The sequence below is a fragment of the Echiichthys vipera genome, assembly GCF_963691815.1.
Source record: "Echiichthys vipera genome assembly, chromosome: 21".
In the NCBI taxonomy this organism is placed as follows: Eukaryota; Metazoa; Chordata; class Actinopteri; order Perciformes; family Trachinidae; genus Echiichthys; species Echiichthys vipera.
The window spans coordinates 12,770,142-12,793,091 of record NC_139846.1 but is presented as its reverse complement, the minus strand read 5'-3'; the positions used below and the strand labels follow the sequence as shown (position 1 = coordinate 12,793,091).

At 39.6% G+C, this 22,950-nt stretch overlaps 1 protein-coding gene across 1 annotated transcript in view; it reads left to right on the top strand.

Moving 5' to 3' along the window:
* vipr1b (vasoactive intestinal peptide receptor 1b) overlaps window positions 1-22,950 on the top strand; it is a gene marked incomplete at both ends in the record, with an annotated part of 45,684 nt that overhangs the window by 4,454 nt on the left and 18,280 nt on the right. The window contains 3 exons of the mRNA XM_083935741.1: window positions 5,459-5,549; window positions 8,923-9,033; window positions 21,152-21,252. Coding sequence (XP_083791867.1) covers window positions 5,459-5,549; window positions 8,923-9,033; window positions 21,152-21,252 — 303 coding nt within the window. The remainder of the gene's footprint in view (window positions 1-5,458; window positions 5,550-8,922; window positions 9,034-21,151; window positions 21,253-22,950) is intronic.

Genomic DNA, 22,950 nt, shown 5'->3' with positions numbered 1-22,950 from the left:
GGGACTTTTTGACTCATGAGAAAAGAAAGAAAAGCACATAATATTAATGATGGCTTATATATATTCAAGTGTCCCAGTAATCTATGACAGTGTAATAGGATGCACAATTGGTAACCTGACACTAAAACAAATGAATAGAATTGAGCCACCATTCATTTATTTCTTATTTTTTATATTTGTCTCATTATTTTTTAATAATTTTAATTAACGTTTTGAAATAATTAGTAACAAATTTATGTCCAATATTCTCTCTCCTTTTTAGCTCTGTGTTCTGGTCTCTTCACAGCTCCAGCTGCTAACTCTGCCGTTAGCTGGTTGGTGCCTGGCGTCAGCGCACAGTGGGTTAATGAGAACAGTGAGACAAAACAGTAAAGTTGTGGGCTGAAAACAATGAACTGAAAGATGCTTGAGCACTGCTGTTTTAATATGGTGCTTGGTTAACCGAAGGTCGTATCTAAATACTGTAAAACTCAGCATTCTGTTTAGGTAATTTGAAGAGTCAGGGAGTACAACACTTATTCTGTTATGGCCCATAAGCAGCATAGGCTGTAGGTTTGCTTTGAACCTGGTTTACCTCTTGCTACTTTGTACTCTGAATTGGACTGAATCTGGTATAGTTGGAATAATCATTTATTAGTTAATTTGTCTACTTTGAGCAGAATAGTAGGGTGATTATATATCCAGAATATGTCCATGTGATTTAAAGATCTTAAATCCAGACCTTGACACAGAGCCCCACATAACACAACCTTAAAGGAGCCGTACTCAAAATACTGGGAAATGGGGGCTGGGATTGCTTCCATGCAGATCTCGCATACCAGTCCACAACTGGTCACATACTGATGTTTTATCAGGGCACATACATGCACTCATGCATGGCCAGACCGTCTGTTATTAGAGCCTGAGCACGAGAGTGCCAGAGGCCGAAACGGTGCCTGGCACTGAAAAGTGCGAGGAAAACTATTGTTTTTGATGAAATTATTATTATTATTCTACTGCGCCATCACATTTTTGAGGGGCTCAGGATGCACGTAGACTCACAGAAATTGGGACACAGGTCAGAAGTGGCGAAAATTGCAAATTTCAAAAGTCATTGGGGTCGGGTGTGGCCAATGGGCTCCAGAGCGCCCCCAAACACATGGCATGGTTGGGAAAAAGTTATTTTGAAGTTCACGAAATTCGTTGGGATCATTGCTCTTATCTTGAAGAACAAATTGATATATATATATATATATATATATATATATATATATATATATATATATTTTTTTTTTATTGCCTAACAGAAAGTTGTCTATCTTGGAATTTGTTCATTAATTTTAATTTTACATACCACATGTTTGAGGCCTTTATGATGCACAAAAATGCACAAAACCTTGGACACATCTTCAAACCAATTATGCTTTTGTTTTGATGTTATGTTTTGACTTGGGTGTGGCACGTCCGGTCTACAGCGCCCCCTAATTACTTTGAGCACTTGAACGCATTTTTAGTGCACTTGTCAGTTTTCATACTCTAAAGCGCACAAAACTTGGCCTGGTTGCGTGAATATATGGTTGGTTCCTAGAGTTATTGTTTTTTAAACAGATAAACTGGAACACACACACACAGAGGGAGAGGGAGTTCCTTCCCTGCTCAGGACCAAATCTTTACAAAGCATTGTTTGCTGCTTTATTACTGTTCTGAATGTCGAGGACAGTGCCTTTAAAAAGGACATAATAATGCTGGACCTCTCCTCCTTGCTTCCTTCCCTCCTTTCTTAACAAATGTTTTACCTGATTCTAATGGTTTACTTGGTCAAGACCTTGACGAGCTTCAGCTGCTTGATAACGAGCAGATCATTAAAATCAGGTGTGTTGGAGTAGGGAGAAACCTAAAACATGCAGCGCAGTAGCTCTTCGTGTTTAATGATATTTAATGCATGATAGTTTCACAGTCCAATGCATGAAACAAAATTTGGATTTTACATACAAATTAGTATACATTTGACATATTGTGATATATGTGCAGATCAAAAAAAATTCTTAATATCGAACATAAAACAGATTTTTAAGTGGCTTTTCGTTACATTTCCAATATGTAGTGTACTGTACTGTACTTGATATTAGGATTAAAGTGCTGAAGCCCCTGAACACTCACACAGTTGTTTTCAGTTAATTAAAGTTAATTAGACCTCTTCTCAGGACTGTATGGTTGTGTCTAATGTGATTGACTGACATCTTCCCTAGTCTCCTGTTAGCTCTGTTTCACCTGTTAAGGCGGGACAAAGTACACCTTTATCATTCTTAGTGGTAGACGGACATTTATGACCTCATCAATTCCCATCAAATTCTCATCAAAGCCCGCCCACCTTCAACCCAAGCAGAGGTCGAATCAGACAGAATAACTGAAAACTTAAAGCTTTTTAATGGCACACAAATAAAACTCACAGGTTGTCGAAGATGATATTCTCTGTTTTAGGTTCACTGGGATGTATTACCTTGTGGACTCAAAATCCTGTCTTGAAGGCTCCATTGTTGTGTTGCCTGAGAGTCAATTCCACGCTAATCAAAAATACGGCCCCCAAAGGCTCTGGCCAACATGAGATTTCCTGGCCAGTGTTGCTGCTCTACTTCAGGATGGTTTTCTGCTGTAATCGGCTGCAAGCGAAGACTCCTTTGAGCAAAGTTATGTTGATTGTGATTGTGTCGGGACAACCTCATCCATGAGGAAACAGAGTGAGTGAGGAGTGACAACATAGTTTTAACGTATGCATTGCTTTTTTTTTTTTCAAGTTTTCCATGAATGTTGGTTTTCATGGTTTACAGGTTACTGTTGCCCTTGATGCAATATAGTTGTAATACTTACATGTTAAGTTGCTGTAGTTAATGCAGTCTCTGGGTTAACGTAGCTATAGCAACACAGCTTCACTTTATTTTAGGAAATCAGTCATCTTTACCTTGAGCCAAATCTTTAAAGCTCCTATGAGTAGGATTTAAAGGCCCCCTCCAGCAGGCATGTCTCTTGAAATAACTTTCCCATACAACAAAACTGCCTGCTCCATCCATTACCTTTCGAGGGAAACTTATTTTGTCCCGGATAACGTTTGTCTTGGACACACCACAAATATGTTGCTACTCAAAGTCTGGGAACGTCAGTGTGTTGAGGAGGTCACACATAGTCAGAGGAAACCGCTGCTCGTGTGAAAACAAAAAGTCAGTGTTGACTTGCTTACTTAACATACTTAATGTAAATTACGTAACAAAAAGACTCATATCGCTCCTGAGCAATGTTAGGGAAAAAGGGAAAAGGGAAGCTCTACCCGCCGTACCCCGACACTACAAACCTGACTAAACCCAAAGGGGAGACGCCACTTTACCTACAAGGGGAACTACTCACACAGGTTGATTAACACTTACCTTCACATGCAAATAATCAGTCTAAAGACAAAAGAACAAACAAACAAACCAAGTTCCCTTCAACCCCACACAGCCAGAAAACTGTGCTGCAAAACAAGCCTAAACTCAAAACTAAAGTACATCTCCCAGAGCGCCACAAACACCATAAAAGGCTACTTACAGGACATGTACATAAACGAAGCTCTGCTAATAATTCATGTCGGATGTGGTTTTACACAGAGAAGTTCAGAGAGTTAGAAATATATATTTAAAAAATCAAATATGCAAATAATGTTAATTTCCAAAGTTTAACTCCTGGACACAAAAGTCCTCTGTCCATGGCCATTTTCTGCCTCCCAACATCTGCCCTTTGACCACCAGCCCCAGCCATATCATATTTATTTTATTCCCTGCAAAAACCTCCCCCCTGCAGTCTCAGTGACCTTCCCGACCCACCTCCTCACATATTCCCTCTCTCCCTCATCAGCCTTGCATAGTCCTGACCTTCCCCGCCTACCTGCTTCCCATTCTTCCTAATCAGCCCGGTTGTACAATTCCCCTTATACTGGGAGTTCGTCAAAGTTGCTACGCCACATAAATACCTAAACCTGCACCAGTACCTGGGCATCTGCCCTACAGTCTGTTTCTTCAATAAATCACTAATCATCTTTATTTTTGCCCGGACTGTCTGCATTTGGGTCCTTCCCGTGTTGCCTGTTTTCATCACAATTATGTTTTTGTTTTTTTACAAAGAAAAACGTATGAAATCATAAAAAGTCCTGTAGTCACATTATGTGCTCTGTGGCTTTAACTATTGGGGGAAAAAGTGAAAGTGAAAACTTTCCGCATCAATTATCTTCTGCATCTTTGATGACTTTGCTTTGAGGAAATTATGTTTAACCTGGATTCTCTCTCTCTCTTTTTTTTGAACAAATAAAATCAAGTTTTAAGTTTAATAAAATAGAAATAAGAATGAAAAAAACCTGCACATACACACTCTCCATCCCAGTGGACTGTGTAACAGTTAGAATTGAGAGTCTGAAGTGGTGCTACATCATCTGCTCCTTGCACAAAGCTGATTTTGTGTTGATGTGTTTGTGTATTCCTGCACCTGCACACATAGATATCACAAAGCACAGCAGGCATGGTAGGCAGAGAACTTACACCTTGTTATAAATGAACACAGCGTAGTTTAGGGTTTATTCTGTCAAATCACACTAAATGCACTACTATGCAAGGACATGATACACATTAGGAACATAGCCGTTGCTCTCAAGTTATGCCTTTTTTTCTTAATGAGTCTGTTGTGTTTTCTTTCCTGAGGTCATACAGACTGCAGTGTGAGGTTTACTGGGAGCTCAAACCTGGATCAAACAGACCATGAAAGAGACACAAAGACCTCTTCTGTCTAAGGACCAATCAGCAGGGCATGAGTTTTACAGATGTTTATTTATATTTTATAGTATGTATTATATATATATTTTCTTATGTTACGCACTTTTTGGTCGCATCAATTTTCCCACCGTGACCTTTACTACCTTGCGTTTTGTACGTGTCGCATTATAGATTTGATATCAGGGTGAAGCTCTTCCCTGAGAGTTCATGAATACGCTCTGTCTTCATCTCCACTGACCTTCTCAAGCTCCTCGCTGCTCGTCTTACACATTTTTATGGAACAACCGGCTCTTCGCCAGTGGCTGTCAGCTCGCATTTTTCAGCCTTTGTTGACACAGATGAACAATCGCAGTAGATTACTTAGTTGCTCCCCTCTCCACTTCCTAATCCATTTGCATGATAGCATCTATTTGCCAGGCAAGAGGGGATTTCAGACATAGAGAACATTTCTGTGTATTATTAGCCCTGGGTTCATTATAATAGGAAAACATGGCATGAAAAGCCCGAGCTGCAGGAATGCGATAAAGAGAAATGTTGACTAAAATATTTACCAGCACTTATTCTCAGGTATGTTACCTGTCTGCTGTGTACTTGAATATGAATTATTTTTTTCAGTGCCTAATTACAAGTCGATGTAAGCATGTTTAATTCTTGACAGCTACATGTGCTTTGTGCCTCTTCCCCAGGTGTTATCGGTGCAGATGTGCGACGTGGTGAATGAGATCGAGCTGGAGAAAGAACGATGTGAGAACAGCACCTTTTGGAACATCACGTCAGGTCATTCTAAAACACATTTCCCTTTATCTGTTTGGAGTGTGCAGGAGGCTGTTTAGAGGAAATGGGACACAGCATGAGTAAATAAATAGTAAGGTACAGTAATACAGTGTGGGGGTTTATAGATGAAGCACTATTATAGCAGGGTTACCAGAGTTGTGTAATGCAGACTTTACCTCGGATGACTCTTAACAAACCATATTGTAGTCAGACTGGAAGGATGGTATTTTTACTTTTTGTCCCTAATAAGACCTTTTCTCAGGACTCGGTGTGTGTGTGTGTGTGTGTGTGTGTGTGTGTGTGTGTGTGTGTGTGTGTGTGTGTGCGTGTGTGTCTGCGTGTGTGTGTGTGTGCGTGTGTGTATGTGTGTATGTGTGGCTTTTCTTGATTGACGTCTCCCAAAGCCCACAAATACACTTCATAGGAATCAAATCAAATGATAGGAAAAAAGACGCTCCGACTACACAGCTTGCTTGAGGATCATCTCTTTTTTTGAGTTTTCTTCAGTGTCAAAGTGATCGAATGATAGTTGTCTGTACATGCATGGGTTCATTGCAAACAGGAACAGCTAATAGCCAATTCTGCATAGTTTTAAGGGTGCTAATGTGCCAAAATGTAAACCTATAGACAAGGCAGCATTATACTTTTATATAACCCAAAGCATTGTGGAAATAGTTTCAAAACTAAGAGCAATGTTATCCTGCAAATTAAGAGAAAAGGAATATTAATTGAGCGTTGTCGCCTCCCTAGGGAGGTGTTCCAGGCACGTCCAGCTGGGAGGAGGCCTCGGGGAAGACCCAGGACTAGGTGGAGAGATTATATCTCCACACTGGCCTGGGAACGCCTCAGGATCCCCCAGTTAGAGCTGGTTAATGTGGCCCGGGAAAGGGAAGTTTGGGGTCCCCTGCTAAAGCTGCTGCCCCCGCAACCCGACCCCGGATAAGCGGATGAAGATGAGATGAGATGAGAATCATTCTTTACCTCAGAGTAGACAGGGGGATTCAAGATTTTGGACACTTTGGAGCATTGCACTACTTTGCATTGTGGGATTGACTCTACTTTTTAAATCTCAACCCGCATTCTGAACGGATGTCTAATCAGCCAGAATGATTTTTAACACCTGTGTGAGTGTGCAGGGCCATTAAAGCCAGCGCGGGAGGGACTCTTTCATGAAAGACATAACATTATAAAGTAAAAGCATGAAAATAACCTTGAATAAGGGTTATGATGGGATCATATGGTTATGAAAATACTTCCTGATAACAAGTGATAGCTGAACTCCCCCTGTGTCTGTGGGAGTACGTGGATATAAAATGTATATGCAGAGCTCCACCTCTACTCTGACTGAACCTCGGCCATCTGTATTAACATGATATCTCTATTTGGTCTCATTTAAATAAAACTCACCTCACGTACTGCATAGTGCTTTAAGTAAATATACACTGCGTGGATGGAAACAGCTCTGCTCCTTATCTCTGCAATGACCCTCATTTCTCTACTTCCCTATCTGCTTCCTCAACAGGAAGGTAGTGCAGGCGGCTCACACAGGTCACATCCCTAATAAATGAATTAGTGTGTGCATTTGTGAGAAACCATACGTTCACAGCCTGTGGTTATGCAACATATTAAATATAGAGATTGTCCAGCAATTCCTTGGCCTCCTTGAAACAAAACAGGCGTAAAAAAAAGAATATTTCTTGACAGTTTGTGTATTCTGGTGTCCAATGTTAATGTAGCACTACACACACACACAGATCATTGTACGGGCCTGAAGATGTTCAGACGAAAGTTGTTTACACTCTGACAGTAAGTGTTGCAAAAACTGCTCTTCCATTGTTTTGTTTTTTCCATCTCAGGAAACAATCTGTCTGAGGAAGGGTTCATCTTTTGTGTTTTTGTTATTTCAAACTCTGCAGGGTGCTATGATTTTCAAATATAGCAAACGTGTTTTTATATGAAGAAATAAAAAAACTGTACTTCTAATGAGCGACGTGCTTGTCCGTGCCTGAAAGAATGTGTCACAGCTTGCTCGGCTCCTCCCCTACTCTGCTGCTCAGCCACACCCCTGATCAGTCTACAGCTTTCACCAGCCGCTCTCACCTGCTCACCATCTCCAATCAAGACCGTATATATGCAGCCTCACTCCACTCACTCCACTTGCCAGATTGTCTTCGCTCTCATGCCTGATTTTCCAGCACTTGTTCCCGGATTGCTTACCTCTCACGTCCGCCTCTTGTCTAAGCCCCGGTAAATCCACCAGCTTTCTGTCCCCGACCACGAGTATTGCCTGCCTGTTTTCTGTTGCTCGTCTCTCTGGGACTGGTTGGTGCCTGGCCTGTTTCTGCTCTCCCCTGGTCAGCTGTGTACCTGCTTTTACCTGCTGAATAAAGACTGTTTCAAAATGAATACCTGGTTCATCTGTGCTGCAATTGGGCTCACTTCACTCCACACCTGTTACAGAATGTCTATGAAGAAGAATCTAGTTGCTTTGCATTAAGTTGAGGTCTGGAAAACTTTATGCAGATTATGGGCATGCAGCAAGACCTTGTGAAACACCTTTTAAACCAACCTTTGATGTATTAAAATGAAGACAGATTTATTCTGCGTAAAATGTTTTTAGAAATACATTTCGGTGAACCATTGTTGTAATATCAGAGACATCTCTCCAAACCAGCCGCATTGTTGGTCTGTTTTTGAAATCCAGGAGCAGTTTGCCATTGGTCATTGACGAGAAACTAATAACTGCTACTGACAAGCCCATCAAGTGTGCAATACTGGGAAGAGAGGTGACACCTCGTGTGCAAAATCACCACTGTGGGCACCTGCCATCAGGAGAGGCCGTGTCAGAGGAGACAAAACAACTAGCCAAATGCTAGTGGAATCCAAATTAAGTTAAATTGAGAATGAAGTGAACTCAATAAAGAACCAAAATCAGATCAAAGAGAAAACGTTTCCTGAGCTATTAAATGAGCCTTTAATTTGGAGTTTGACATCTTAGGTTGTTTCTAGTCCTGCATTGCCAGACCATACTCCAGCGCTGAAGTAATGGTCTGGCTACACAGTTACAGAGTTAACGTTCTGGTATGGGGGTCAAACGCTCTGTGGATGGAAAACCTGCGATGGTTTGTGTTCCTATGTTTATGTTAAAATGTTGTGCAATATCTAAAGAACACGATTTGATTTGAAGAATAAAGATGGATGAAATCCGACTTTTGTACCAGGCAACATATTTATAATATTTCTACTCTGTATGAAAACATGCTGCTTGTGTCCTGTTAAGCACATGATTTAATTTGGTCATTGTGTCGTGCATGTGTGTGTTTGTCTGTCACAACATGAGTGATGTCATGTTAATGGCGATGTCTCCTCCTGGCAGGCTGCCAAGGCATGTGGGATATCATCGCCTGTTGGCCTTCAGCCAGAGTCGGAGAGGTGGTTACAATAACCTGCCCCACTTACTTCAGTTACTTCAGCGACGAGCACAAAGGTAAACACATCTTCTTTCACTTACTATGAATACGTGTGTAAAGAATATATATATTATGTATTTATTTATTTATTTATCAAAACTGGATGCATTTTCTTTCATAAAGTCACTAAGTTCAGCTCAACAGCAAAATGATAATGTTCTTAATTTTTATATCTGTAATTGAATCATTCTAAATTGGTGGAGTAATTTATTTTTGCACAAATAAGCCCAAAGGTACCAAAACCGGGCGTTGTGCTGTCTTTTTGCCATTAGCTCAGGGCTGGTCAACAACACATTAATATATTTTGTTTTCAAAGCAGTCAAGCCTTTGGGTAGATACTGAGGATTTAATGTGTTGCTTGCATGCAAATGGACATTTTAAATTCATCAAACTGGTGTTTTTTTCCATCACCTCCTGTGGACATCAGACATTTATTAGAAACCCAGCAGAAAGCCTAAGGCGGACAATATTAAATCACAAACCTTAAAAAGCAGCATTACATCGTTGGTATTAACAAGAATAATTTGTAAAAAAAAAAAAAAGGATCATCACTTTTTTATGACTGCGCTCCTCTTCTTTAAAAGTGAACAGCAGCACCTTACGGTCAAAGCTCTGGAAAAAAAAAATCTATCCATCATTGCGTTGACCCTACGACCTGGTGTGGAGAAAAAATATTTTCAGATAGTTATTGGGAGCTCTCCAGCAACCTCAAACCCGGGATAACAGTTAATCCAGGTTGCTGTAAACAGTATGTAGCGTTTACATGAGCCAGATTTATCAATGCACATGTAAACTCAGCCACAGATTACAGTCAGGGTCTAAGAAAACACGGAGGAATCCAGAGAGAGAGGGGAGGAGGAGAGACGATCCACTAACCCAAGATAAGAGGGAGACACATTAGAAAAATGTTGTTTTCTCTGATCACCTTTTGTCTCTCTACCATGAGTCTGGAGGACCTTCCTCTTCAGTTCTGCTTCAATATATTAACAAGGTTTAGTTTCCTTTCCTGACCCATTTTTAGATTACCAAAATCCTTTTAATCTTGTTAAAGGTCTGACTCAAAAGCTAAAGTAGACCTCAAATGTATCTTTTTGCAATCTTTTCTTGCTTGTCTTTTGTATTTTGCCATTTTACCCCCCTTTCTTTCAAAGCCTTGTGTCGTCCTTGTGCACAGTGCAGAAGGTTTTCAAAGCAGACGGGAACAAGGACTTATCTTTTCTGCTCCGTGTTACACAACAGCCTCCATTCTTGAGTCTGGAGCCTTCGAGAAGGAAATAAAAATAAAAATGACACTTACGTGGATGGATCCGTCACAGCAGTGAAGTCTTTTGTATGATGTTTTTGACTTTTATGCACATATTGTGAGAAGAAAGGTTGCTAGGTTACTGATAAATTAACATTGCATTCTGGTCAATACTATAACAAGTGATCTCTTTCTTCTGCATTCCAACATCAGTTTAGGGGAGAGAAAGAGGCAGATAATATAGAAGAAAATTAGAAACGGCCATGAACACCAACATTTCTATACACTTCTGTTTCATTTCCTTCACCAACCACATTTTAGAAAATAGTTTTAACTGTCCTAAGTGAAACACTGTTTCCAGGTAAAAAAGGATCTGCCCTTGTTTCCTTTTCATGATTGCATTCATTCACTTTGCATTTGAATGCCTTGTTAAGAAACCATTTCTATGGACTCCGACAAATGGCAGCATAATGTGTGAACTCAGGGCATTACCACTCACCATCCAGGGCATGGATACTCAATCAATGGGCTGTTCAAACAGTGTCTCAACACAGTATACAGGATGCCATCTAAAGGCACCGTTATGCAAAATCAGTCATCAGTCATTTAATCCAAAACAAAACCTGCAAAGCTGAGCTGCTGTTGGTGGAAGTCATTGCAATACACAATTAGCCTACTTGGATAAATCTTGCTGGTTTTAAATACTTATGGCCCATATGATCTGCAACAAACAATTGTTTTTATTATCGATTAATCTGTTGATTATTTTCCCGATTAATCGCTCGGTTGTTTGGTTCAGAAAATTGTGAAACAGGTCGATAAGTGTTTCCCGAAGCCTAAAATGACGTCCTCAAATGTCTGGTTTTGTCCCAATATCAAAGATATTCAGTTTACTTTCATTAAGAAGCTGGAATCGGAGAAAAAAGACTCAAAATGATTTATTTATTTAGTATTAAAAAGCTGATGATTCATTTAATAGTTGGCAACTTATCAAATCAAAGTAATTGTTGCAGCTCTAGACCTACAGAATAATGCATAGATAGGAAATAAGCGCCCTTTTTCTTAAGATTGTTGCTGGAGGACCCAATGACACTGGTTGCCGCGGCGGATAACGTCACATCTGGGCTGAGCAGACTAGCTGAATAAAATCCTGCACGTAGTTTCATCAGTGTTGCCTGGCTCACTTTTATCATCAAGACTAAACCCAGAATGTAAAGTTCTCCCCACCACTCACAGTCGCTGTCTTTCTCAGCTCAGCTGCCTGTTCCATCAGCAGACACTAACCTCTGGGGAAACATGTTGTGCACTACCATACAGCACCTCCACATCAGTTTCATAGAAAGAGGAACACTGTGTATTTATTGACGGTATGGAAAATCATACCTTCAGGATTTCTACATACCGTGGTACACCATATACCTTGATACCTCCAAAGCCAAAGCCTTTAGAGGTGCTCGTAGGCAGATTTTGTCACCTTTGGACAGAGCCAATAACGTCATCCTTATGTTCCTAAGCATAAGCCTATGCCTTCACTGATTTAATTCAGCATTTTGTTAGGGTAAGAGTCAGGGTTAGGGTTAGGGTCTACATAGGCCTCTGTGTCGTGGAATTCGGTACTGATTGTGGATAAAACAACAGACTGGGGAGCATAGGACCCTTTTTGGGAAAAGCGGGGAACACAAAAAAGGGATCGATGTTACCACTCACATACAAAGCGGGGAACATAGGACCGGGGGATCATAGGTACGCTCCTGAGCCAGGCTAGTTGGCTCCCCCAGTCTTTGTGCTAAGCTAAGTTAGCCAGCTGCTCGCTGTAGTTTCTTATTTAGTGTCCAAATATGAGAGGAGTTTTGATCTTCTCATTTAAGTTTCCAGAAATCCAGAAACTAAATAAGAGTTGTTTTTTTTTTTACAAAAAGTCAAACCTCACCTTCAAGCATGATATTAAAAACTGAAATTTCCTCCCGTTTGTTTTGTTCGTTTGAATAAATTCCAAAATCAAGCTTCAGTTCTTGTTCACAAATGTAGCAAAAGTCCCACACGTCTTCATCATCCTCTCCTGTTTGTCATCTCACCACTCGTGTTTTGACGAATTCCTGTATTTTTTAGCTGTTTATAAAGACCTATATTTTCCACATCCCCATGACACGTCTGCCTTTTTATGCCCCTATTTGACCTCCAGACCCGTCATGCCCTCCATCATCAGACACCCGGCTGTTTTTCACTCAGTGTCCAATTCCAAGCGGTGCCCATATTTACGACCTTGCGGCTGCTACACTCTGAAACAGACCTCCATCATATCTCGTCTTTTATTCTCAAGCTTCTGCTGTCTCTTCTTAGAGAGCACTTTTCAAATATCTGCTGATGGGAATCCATTTCTTCTTTTCAACACCCCTCGGCTATTTCTCTCCAGCTTTTTTCCCTGCTTCTCTTGTGCCTCTGCCTCTATGAACCAGCGAGTCAATGCTCATTCTTTCTCCCCGGCTGAGAGATGTGCTATAATCCAACTATTCAGACTGAAGATGGGGCTGATGGGGCTTTCACGGCTCCACTACTGTGAAATATACATTGTACTGACCATACACAGACCCTCCAATGTCATGACTAAGACTGGAGTTATCTTGCAGTTGCTGAAAGTTTACAGTTTAAAAGGCACATTTGCAGAAAGATCAAAGCCTCATATAAGTGTCATAGCTTTTTTGCATTTACACCTCCCCTATCATCCACTGATTCTCACAATTTTGCACTTTTTTCCACCTCAAGATACAATAAAATGACTCATTTATACTAATTACTATTTTCCCCTGAATCTTGGTTTCTACCATTTCCATTTTCTGCTAGTTTCACCTTGATCCCACAGAAAAAACAATGAAAACATGCTGTTAACACACACATATACACATAAACTTGCTTTAATCACCTTTTTATTTGGTCAACTAATCCAAAGACTGGAAACAGAAGAAACGTGCTAAACTATATGCTAAGTCAAGGTGCTAACAAGTTTCATATTTAGTGAACATGAGTTTTAATTTAAATGTTAAACCATTCTTTTACATTTCTTTAAAAGGGATGATAGGTGTAAATCTGGATTAACGTATACTTTAATCTCAAGCAAAGTTTGTAAGGTTTTCACTGATACTTTTTGTCCCTTTTTATCCCAGAACCTCTCGAAACTGTAAATGCTGCTGCCACATAGCTTTTCATATTTTTTGTGGGTGTGAAAAAAGCAAATTAAATATGGCCCATCTCCCCTGAACCATTTGTGTCGTTGCACTAGTACAGGCATTAGTGGCTTGGAGAGTCAAACAGAAAATTAGAGACACAGGGAAATGTGACACTCCACAGATGGAGGATGCACTTTAAACCCCACATGTATTGATGGCAGCATGGGGGCGTTTAAAGCTCATGGCTAAAATCTGAAAAGAAATGTGTAATACTTTGAATTGACTTTGGAGAGAATTTAGAATAAGGGGAAAATAAATCCTCCATTTCTCTCTTAAAGGTTTTGCATTGTTTTTTGTATTATGCTTAATTTTGTTTTTAGAAAACGTCTCTGTGAAAGTAATTTATGTAAGACATGTATCTGTAAAGTCATTTGTAGAGCAGAAGCAATTTGGACGTCAATAAGAACACGTTGTTTGTTAGATGGAGATGTATTTTCATCTAATTGGGAGCAATGAAAGCTCCAGAGCAGTTTTTCCTGGTGCTCTTGTTGTTAAAGTAATTTGTCGTCTGTTTCCTCTTAAGAATAAATACATAAATTAGCTTTCATAGTCCTGAGACCTTTTTTCCCCACTGAAGTAGAGCTGAATAGATGGATGACAACATTCAACATACACACAAATATATCTATACACCCAGGAGACTGTGTTTAATTTGCTTGTTTGGTATGATATTGTGTTCTCATGATCAAACAATTCATTTACATTTAAAGTGCAATTGTGATTCCCAAAGACACCTGCTCAAAACTTTCAAAATTACTAGCAGTTGTTTACTAAATTCACATGCTTATATCACATACAATTATGGTTTAAGCAAATAATATGGGTGAGTTGACATAATAAATTAGGCACGGGAAAATATGTATTTCATTACATTTTATTTGCAACGACGCTCCTGGCTAAGATTCTGTTTAATATAATAACGTATAACAAAAGTTTGTTGTTAGTTAGATCGAAGTCAGAGCTATTGTGTCCTCATATATAATTAAATCACGTGCATTTCCTTAAATTTCAGTTTGTTTTTTGGTTTTTGTTCCTCTTTAATGCGTACATCATGTTGTCACCACAAAGGAAGTTTTAGGTTTTATTTCCAGGGAACATCTTTTAAAAATATAATCAGATAAAGGGGGAAATTGTCAATAGGGGGATTATCAAAGTTGTCACATAAAGAACGAGCAGGTCCTAGGGCGAAGTCAGATATGAAGTGCACATGATTTCAACTCATTTTGTCGGACTAGGCGAAGCCTTCAAGCTGAGGCAAATGTCACTCTGGAATGAAAATCTTCACTTTCATTCACACTGAAAGTAAATATTCATGACCTTTTCCTCGCAGTGGGTCACAGCTCTTCTTGCAAATGCATGTCTGGGCTGTCTCTCAGATTAACAACACGATGGACTTTTTCCTCCTCCTTTGTAAATGCTTTAACTTTTACCTTTCACGCTTGTACGTTCAGCGCATACACAAAAATTCTAAGATGCAGTAAAACATAGTCATTCGTCTTCTAATTTCAGCTTGAACTGAAATGGTATTGCATGTATTTATTACAGACTTTAAACTATACAAAGTCCAATTTCAATATATCGTAAAGCTGAAGTTGGTTCCTTTCTATGAAAAATGTTATTTTTCATAAATGCTGAATTTGTCACTACAATATATCCTGACAATGAGACAGATGATCCGTGAAAAAGTCATGTAGCTCTGCATCGAGTGGCTTCTCCCTGTCAAGACATATTTTTCATACTAGAAAGTTACCTACTTCATCTTTAAGAATGATCAACTATTCATTATTTCTGTGCTATTTTACAGATTAAGTGGATGTTTTTTTTTAGCGTTAACAAATCAATCTTTCATTTTGAGAGCAGACTGCGGCTGTATTTACAATCATAGTCTAGGTTTGATACGAGAGCCTTTGTTACAACATTTATGCTAGAAGCGACAAAGACTAAAAAGAGGACACGTACGTAAACATTTTTAAGGCATTGTCAAGGAGATTGTTGGCTGGTATCAGGCAATTGAGTGCTGTGTGAATTTCTGAAAACTTACTGCGAAAGTTCACTAAATCTCAACAGTATAAAGTGGGACTCAGTGCAGGTTTGATGGTATAAACTCATCTGAAGGCTGTGCTGCTAACAAGGATGACATGCATGCAAATTCAGCAGGTTTTACCTTCAAATTCAAGGCAAGTTTAATGAGAAGGGAACAGCTTGACATAAACTCCTCTGAGGAGACAAACAGGGACTGAAACTGCGGCTCAGATAAATCATAAATCTCTCTAAATCTACAACCTCAAAAGCGAAAGTCAAACTCATTCATACTCCGAGTTTAGATCCCTCGATTTCTGTTTCTCTCTCTTTTAAACTCACTTCCTGATTCTTAGTCTACACACACACACACACACACACACACACACACACACACACACACACACACACACAGACACAGACACAGACACAGACACAGACACACACACACACACACACACACACACACACACACACACACACACACACACACACACACACACACACACACACACACACACACACAGGCTCTGATGACAGGTTGATGTCTGCTGAGCTTTCTCCTTTCTGACATTTCCAGGTTAAGAGGACACTCGTAAAGTCTGACTGATATGACCTGAGGGAGCAGCATGAAATATTTGTCTGTGTCCGTCTGTCTGTCTGCCCACTTAGTCATCTGTGAAGACCACACTATTTGACTTTACCATTAGAGCATCTTCAAGTATAGTCCTATCTCAGCATCTATTTGGTTGATTGTTGCGAAATGTTATACAGACGTACGTTGTCCTCAGGTGACGTATCTACTGACTTTGGGGATTCTGACTTTTCCCCTAATGCAGCCATGAGGTCGACATTTGCGGTTAGTAGTGAAACAACTACACTGTTGGATGGATTGCCATTCATTTCTCCTACTGTAATGTCCAACTATTGACCATGGTTGGCCCTTAATCAAATACAACAATTTACGTAATAACTTATATCACTGGCAATGCAAGTTATATGTATTTGCATGATAAATGAATGTGTTGCTCTTTCAAATTGTCATTATTGTCCGCTGTTAATGTGAAAATGCTTTTGTCATTTTCACATTAACAGCGGACAATAATGACAATCTGAACATGTTTTAATAACAACACATTTATCATGTAAGTCCTCCTGCAAATGTGCGGCTGTTGAGAGAAAACAATAAGGAAGAGGGAACAAGAAAAAGGAGCCGAGAGGCAATTGCCAAACAAATTGTGAGGATTATAATCATATTGAGTATATGCAAAACAGAGCTTTGCCTGGATGGGTCTTTAACACAGAGACTCCATCTCTGTCACTACAGAAATAATGGCCAAGAGCTTATTTGAAATTGTCTGTGTTGGTATTAGAGCTAAGGGCAGGGGTTGGCAGAGGTGCTGGTGTCGATGAAGGACCCAATTTGGAAAATGCCGTCCCCTGTCCAAACAGGATGACTGTAATGACTGTAACTTTTAATATCACACAAGTCAAAACCATAGGCTAATTTGTCCGATACTTTGGTTAATGACCAAATACCTACAAAACTAAGGACATTCACATCAAATTGAGTTGTGTTTGGAACTAAAATACATTTTAGCATGCTAGCTAGGTAAGTAAGTAACCAACTAAACAACTAGCTCCAAGCTTCTCTGAACCTCACCCTCAGAACTATTACTGTAGCATGGCTGTACTTTTTAAAAAAACAAACCTTTTTGCTTTACTACTGAAAAAAAACTCATGGTATCCAAACCTTGAGTTTCCTAGTCAATATTTATGATGACAGTAAATTAGCTGACTCATAATTGGACACTATTGCAATCATCAGAAAACATATTTAGGTAAAACTGTGTGTGGGATATGAGATATCTGCAGGAAGAAAGAGACAAACACTTTATAAACAAAAATAAATATCCAGCAGAGTTTCAGCACGCCAATGTCGTACAGGTGAGAACTCTATTACCTAAATTGTATCTATTACAGTAAGAAACCAATTTTGAAAGCATGCAGTCATTACTCAAGATAGAAAATCAATCATCCCCCCTGGCCCGACTCATGAGCAATTCTGTATCTCTGAGCTCTACTGGATATGTTTCACTCAATTTAATGACCAGCAAAAAACAAGCTCGAGTCAAAAAATGTTCTTTGTGTTACCTCCACCGCTTGTCATAAAAGAAAAAAACGGATTTACAACAGGAATGACCTGAGTTTTATTTGTTGTAAATGACAGCTGATGATGCTTCCTGCGTGGAAAGAAATGCTGTCTTAGGTGACCATGACCGAGCTTGATGTGGTCACTCTATTCTCTGCAAATGGCTCGGCGCTGTGGCTAATACGGCGCTCAACTTACGTTATTTTCTGTCACACACAAGGACATGTTGTGTCAGCCGCTTGCATCAGGACCTGCATCATTCAGGACATCATCGTGACAAACATGATGATTCACAGATTAAACTTTGAGTGGTGATAATGGGACTCTCAGATGCGGCAGTCTGTGAGCTTCTTCTTCTTCTCTGGCATTTGTGGATCCAATGTTATGGGCTCCTCTTTTTTAGAAAAACTCATCTTAAACTGATTATTTCAGCTGTGTAGCAGAACAAACAGCACGTTTATGTGCTGACAACATCGCTCTGTTACTGTTTAAAAAGGAGTCATTTGTACCAATTTTCTGAATTTATTTCTAAGGAAATTTGAGGAAAATGTTTGTACTGCAGTTTTAGTAGAGTATTTATTATTTTCTAAACATTTAGATTATGTTTTTAATGTGTTTAGAACAAAATAAAAGCTTATTAACTTCCTTACACAATGTGAGATTAAAATGTTGCTGTGATCATGTTAGGGATTAAATATAAAATGCACTGTATGTTTTGCGCTTGATTAAATGAGATTAAAAGCTCCACATCCTGTGGCACACTTAAAGATCAAGTGCAGAGTATTTATTATTTCCTAAACATTGAGATCATGTTTTTAAGTGTTTAGTGTTTAGAATAACAAAATAAATCTTAACTTCCTTGCACCAATGTGAGATTAAAATTTTGCTGTTATCATGTTGGTGAGTAAATATAAAATACTTAAATACCATGCTCGAAATATCCCACTCAATAAATATCTATATATGTTATTTTTCACAGTAATTGCCAAAGCAATCCGAATGTTTATTTACGTCATGTTTACGTCAAATATCGAAACATGGGCCTGAATAATTCGATATGGGTTGAGCTCTAATCTTACAGAGCTGAAAAGAAGGCCGGCAGGACAAAGTGTGCTGCTACAGAGAGAAAGATGCAGCTCTGCACATGAAAACAAAGAAAAAACCTCGTGAAGGAAGAGGCTTTTACAATCTGTATATGTGTGAAGCTTTCAAAGGTGTTACAATCTCTGAAATGCTGTAGCCTTGACTCCAAATGAAGTCATTCAGCTTTCAGGTGCTTTCTCATGTTTCTGTCATTCTGCAATGCAGCAATGAATCTGTTGAAAAGACTGAAGCTTACACACTAGACTGCAAATGAATGGGCCTTTAAAGATGACTTCAAATCTACTTTAGTCACTGCTTCCATTCAGGATCTCTGTGTGTGTGCGCACCAAACGTACACATCCATGAAAGTGGTTAATAGAGGAAAGGATTGAGGAGAAAATGAAAGAGAAGATGACTGGGAGTTCACAAACATCATCCCAGCATGACACTGAAACACAGCCACAGCAGCAACCATACAAAACACAACATTTAGAGCGCACAACCTTTCACTGACTGAGCAGCGCTTTTACACACCAGCCTCCTGCTGCTTCCATCCACGTCGCTCGACAATTGGCCCTAACTGGCTGCATTTACAGAGCAACTTGGCAGTCGGTCACATTGTGGTTGAGGTCTCATTTGAGTTAAGCTGTTTACATGAATCCATAATACGCCACAAATTAATAAATCCTTCCCATAAGTAAACCAAATAAAAGAATGTTTCTGATGCTCCCCTTTCAAAATGTCCATCTGTAATTTCTGTTAAGTACAAAAAGTATTTCTTTGTGAGAGACATAGCAGGTTATTTCTAAAGCAGGGGGAAGAAATTATAACCTTGGTGTTCCCAGTAATGTCAGTAATCATCTTTCTTTGAGTTCTTTGCTTTACCAAAAGTGTTACACACACACACACACACACACACACACACACACACACACACACACACACACACACACACACACACACACACACACACACACACACACACACACACACACACACACGCACACACACACACACACACATATATACACACACACACACACACACACACACGCACACGCACACGCACTCACACAGGGAGGATGAGTGACTTAATTCTCTGCTCAAGTTGCCATTTCTCCACGATATCTTTACTTAGAAAATAGCATAGACTGTTTATAAAATGGACGTAGCCTCTCTGTCGACGTCGTTCTCTCAACTTGATTCAATTGTATTGTATGGGAGTCCCCATCTTGTGTGACTCCGATTCATTTCCTCTTACCAAAGAAGGGCATTGACGTGACGTTGTGGGGAGGGAGATATGTCCATCTGGCTGACGTAAACAGTAAAAGTGACCTTTACCTCCAATAAAATAAAAACTTGCCTGGTTGTAAATAAAAAAAGTGCTATTTAAATACAGTTTTTATTATTTTTATATTTAATCTGAATATTGTTGGAGTTCCGATCATATTTTGTACAATTCAACATTGTCTACTCCTGTAAAAAAATATTTTTTTTTATTCGTATGTGTAAGAGCAAATGTGTTTTAAAAGAAACATAATACAGCCTGGATTAGGTTTCTAAATAAACATAATGAAGATTAATATAATATGGCAAGCAGCAAAATATTGAGACTGAGTAAAATGTCACTTACAGTGTTTTTCATTTGTTTTTCACCAAAATATCTGATCATATAGAAACCCCATCATGCTTTCACACTGTATGGTAATGTTTAGGCTCTCATGGCACTAAATTTCAACCACTCACACTCACTACCACCTACTACCGCAGATTGTGCTGAGGTGAGGTCGGGGAAACCTAGTCTCTTATGTGACATGATGGGGATGCAATTTATGAAAAAGCATTTTTAAGAAAATTGCTGTAAACGTTTGCTTTTTCCTCAGAATTTAAGCCCTTATGTCTTGTATTGAGAAAACATATTGTTAGTTTAAAGGAAACATAGTTTGCTCCTTATGACTCTTGCTTGGTAAATAAATGTGCTTCATTCAAAACCTGTGCACACAATCCAGGCAGTGATTTCTATTGTGGTACACAGAGTTCACTGTACACTCACTTACCAGAGTTAGAAATGTTAAAACATCATGGTCCTCACGACATGCATACAGTTCTTTGAGTGGAGCATCTTAATCTTTGTGGTAGGACGAGTGACAATAACAAAATCAATATCTGTAACAGCCTAGTGCCTTTCTGCAGACACGTACAAGTCGATAATGGCTAACAATACCAGAAGAGAGTTTGTAGAGTTTAAAATCCTGTAGTTTCCGACCCAAGAAGCCTGTATAGGAGATGAGTGACAATGTTACAGTATGTCTCACAGCAGTAAATGGAGCCTTGGAAAAGTAACTCAGTAAGCAGGTAGAATAGATATCTACTGTCTGGGTGGCTGTGACCTCTAATGTCATCTCCGTCTCAAGGTAACCTCTCAAAGACCTGCACAGCAGACGGCTGGACGGAGATGCATCCCGTTGACATCGCCATGAACTGTGGATACAATCTCAACAGCACCACCGATGATGTGAGTACAACACAGCGGCCTAATGAAAGGCAGCAGTACCGATACACGATGGTCCCATTGTGTATGAACTCAGCAGCACAGTGGGAAACCATCTGAAGAACCAGTGGGCAGAATAATTGAATTAGAACATCTTTTCTTGTCTCTGTGGTGGGTGTTATTGGGTCCATCAGTTATATAGCTGTTTTGGATTGTTGGTGTCACGACTCCAGCGTTTGCCTGGACTGGGTTGAATAAAATGCACACAACTAAATATGGGCTGCAGCATCACACATGCAGAAATGAATGTGTTTTGCTCCTATTGCTTATTGCTTTATCGCCAAGAGTTAGATGAAACGATACCTTTGCCCTTCTGTGTGGAGTTTGTATGTTCTCCCCGTGTCTGCGCGGGTTCTCTCCGGGTAGTCCAAAGATGTGCTTGTCAGTCTCTGTCTGTCTCTATGTGCCCTGCAATAGACTAGCATCCGATTCACGGCCTTCCCGCCTTACAGCCAATGCCAGCTGGGATCGGCTCCAGCCCCCCTTGACCGCGTCAGGGACAAGCGGTTGCAGATTATGGATACCTTTGCACAAAGAACCAACTTCTATTTAGACCATGCTGTCCTACCCATTGGCAATCTATCTGATTGATTCTGTTGTTAATTCATTGTGAATACAATTAAAAGCTTTACAAATTTCCACCTTGTCATTTATGGGACCAGAGAATTATTCCTCATTGATTTGATAATCCAAAATGTAGCTGAGTTAACCAGCACTCATGTAAGAGGAATTAAGATAACATGCATTTTCAGCTTTCCTGACCATAGTAGCTCATCTATTTCGCCTCTGCCAAAACAAAATCCAGTCCCAAGCAGCCTTGGTATTTCTGGCTATTGCCCATGATGAATTCCTCTAGTTCATGTGAGGAGTTGTCTGTCCTTAAGCCTGTCCAAATCACACATATCTAAACTGTGCAGGGACAACTGAGTATCAAAGTTCCTGAAATTCCTGACATGATATGTGGCTTTGTTCTTGGGAATTTCACATTCCTTATACAGGTAATAGGATGAGATTACTGCACATTTCTTTGAAACTATCAAATATTGTTTTGTTTTTTCCCAATCAAGGGTAAGATCATTCATAATTAACAGTCCTGTAGCTGTATAGGAAGAAAATACATCTATTCAGTTATCAATTGTGCAGGGGAGGGATAGAGGGGGTCTATATGTCTCTATCACTGTCACCTGTTTGTCATAGAAAGTGAAGCACAAATAACCAGAGATGTGGATCACTCAGGAGAGCACTTCCCCTAACACATATACAAAACAGAGCAACATTAGCATTAATTTGGATTCATGTTTCTGGCAACCTGATGAATGAACATCCAATATTCACTCTCTACACACTCAAACACCTGAGGGAAATATCTACCTATTTAGCAGCTAAATGCTTCACTGAGTCACTAACTATATCTGTCAGAGCTGAAAGACCGAGGAGACACAGGTGATAGTTATCGTCTTTTGGTACCGTCTGCAATTGATCCATTGCGCGCCGCACAAGGATCAACCCAGTGTAATTGTAAAGTATTGATTAAACCCACAGACGAGAGTGGTATAGAACTCAAGAAAGTGAAAATGTTGCACTTTTATGTAACATTTCATGACCTTAAAAGCTAAAATATTCTGACTGTTTAAAGGTATTTACTCATAAGTCAACATCCTT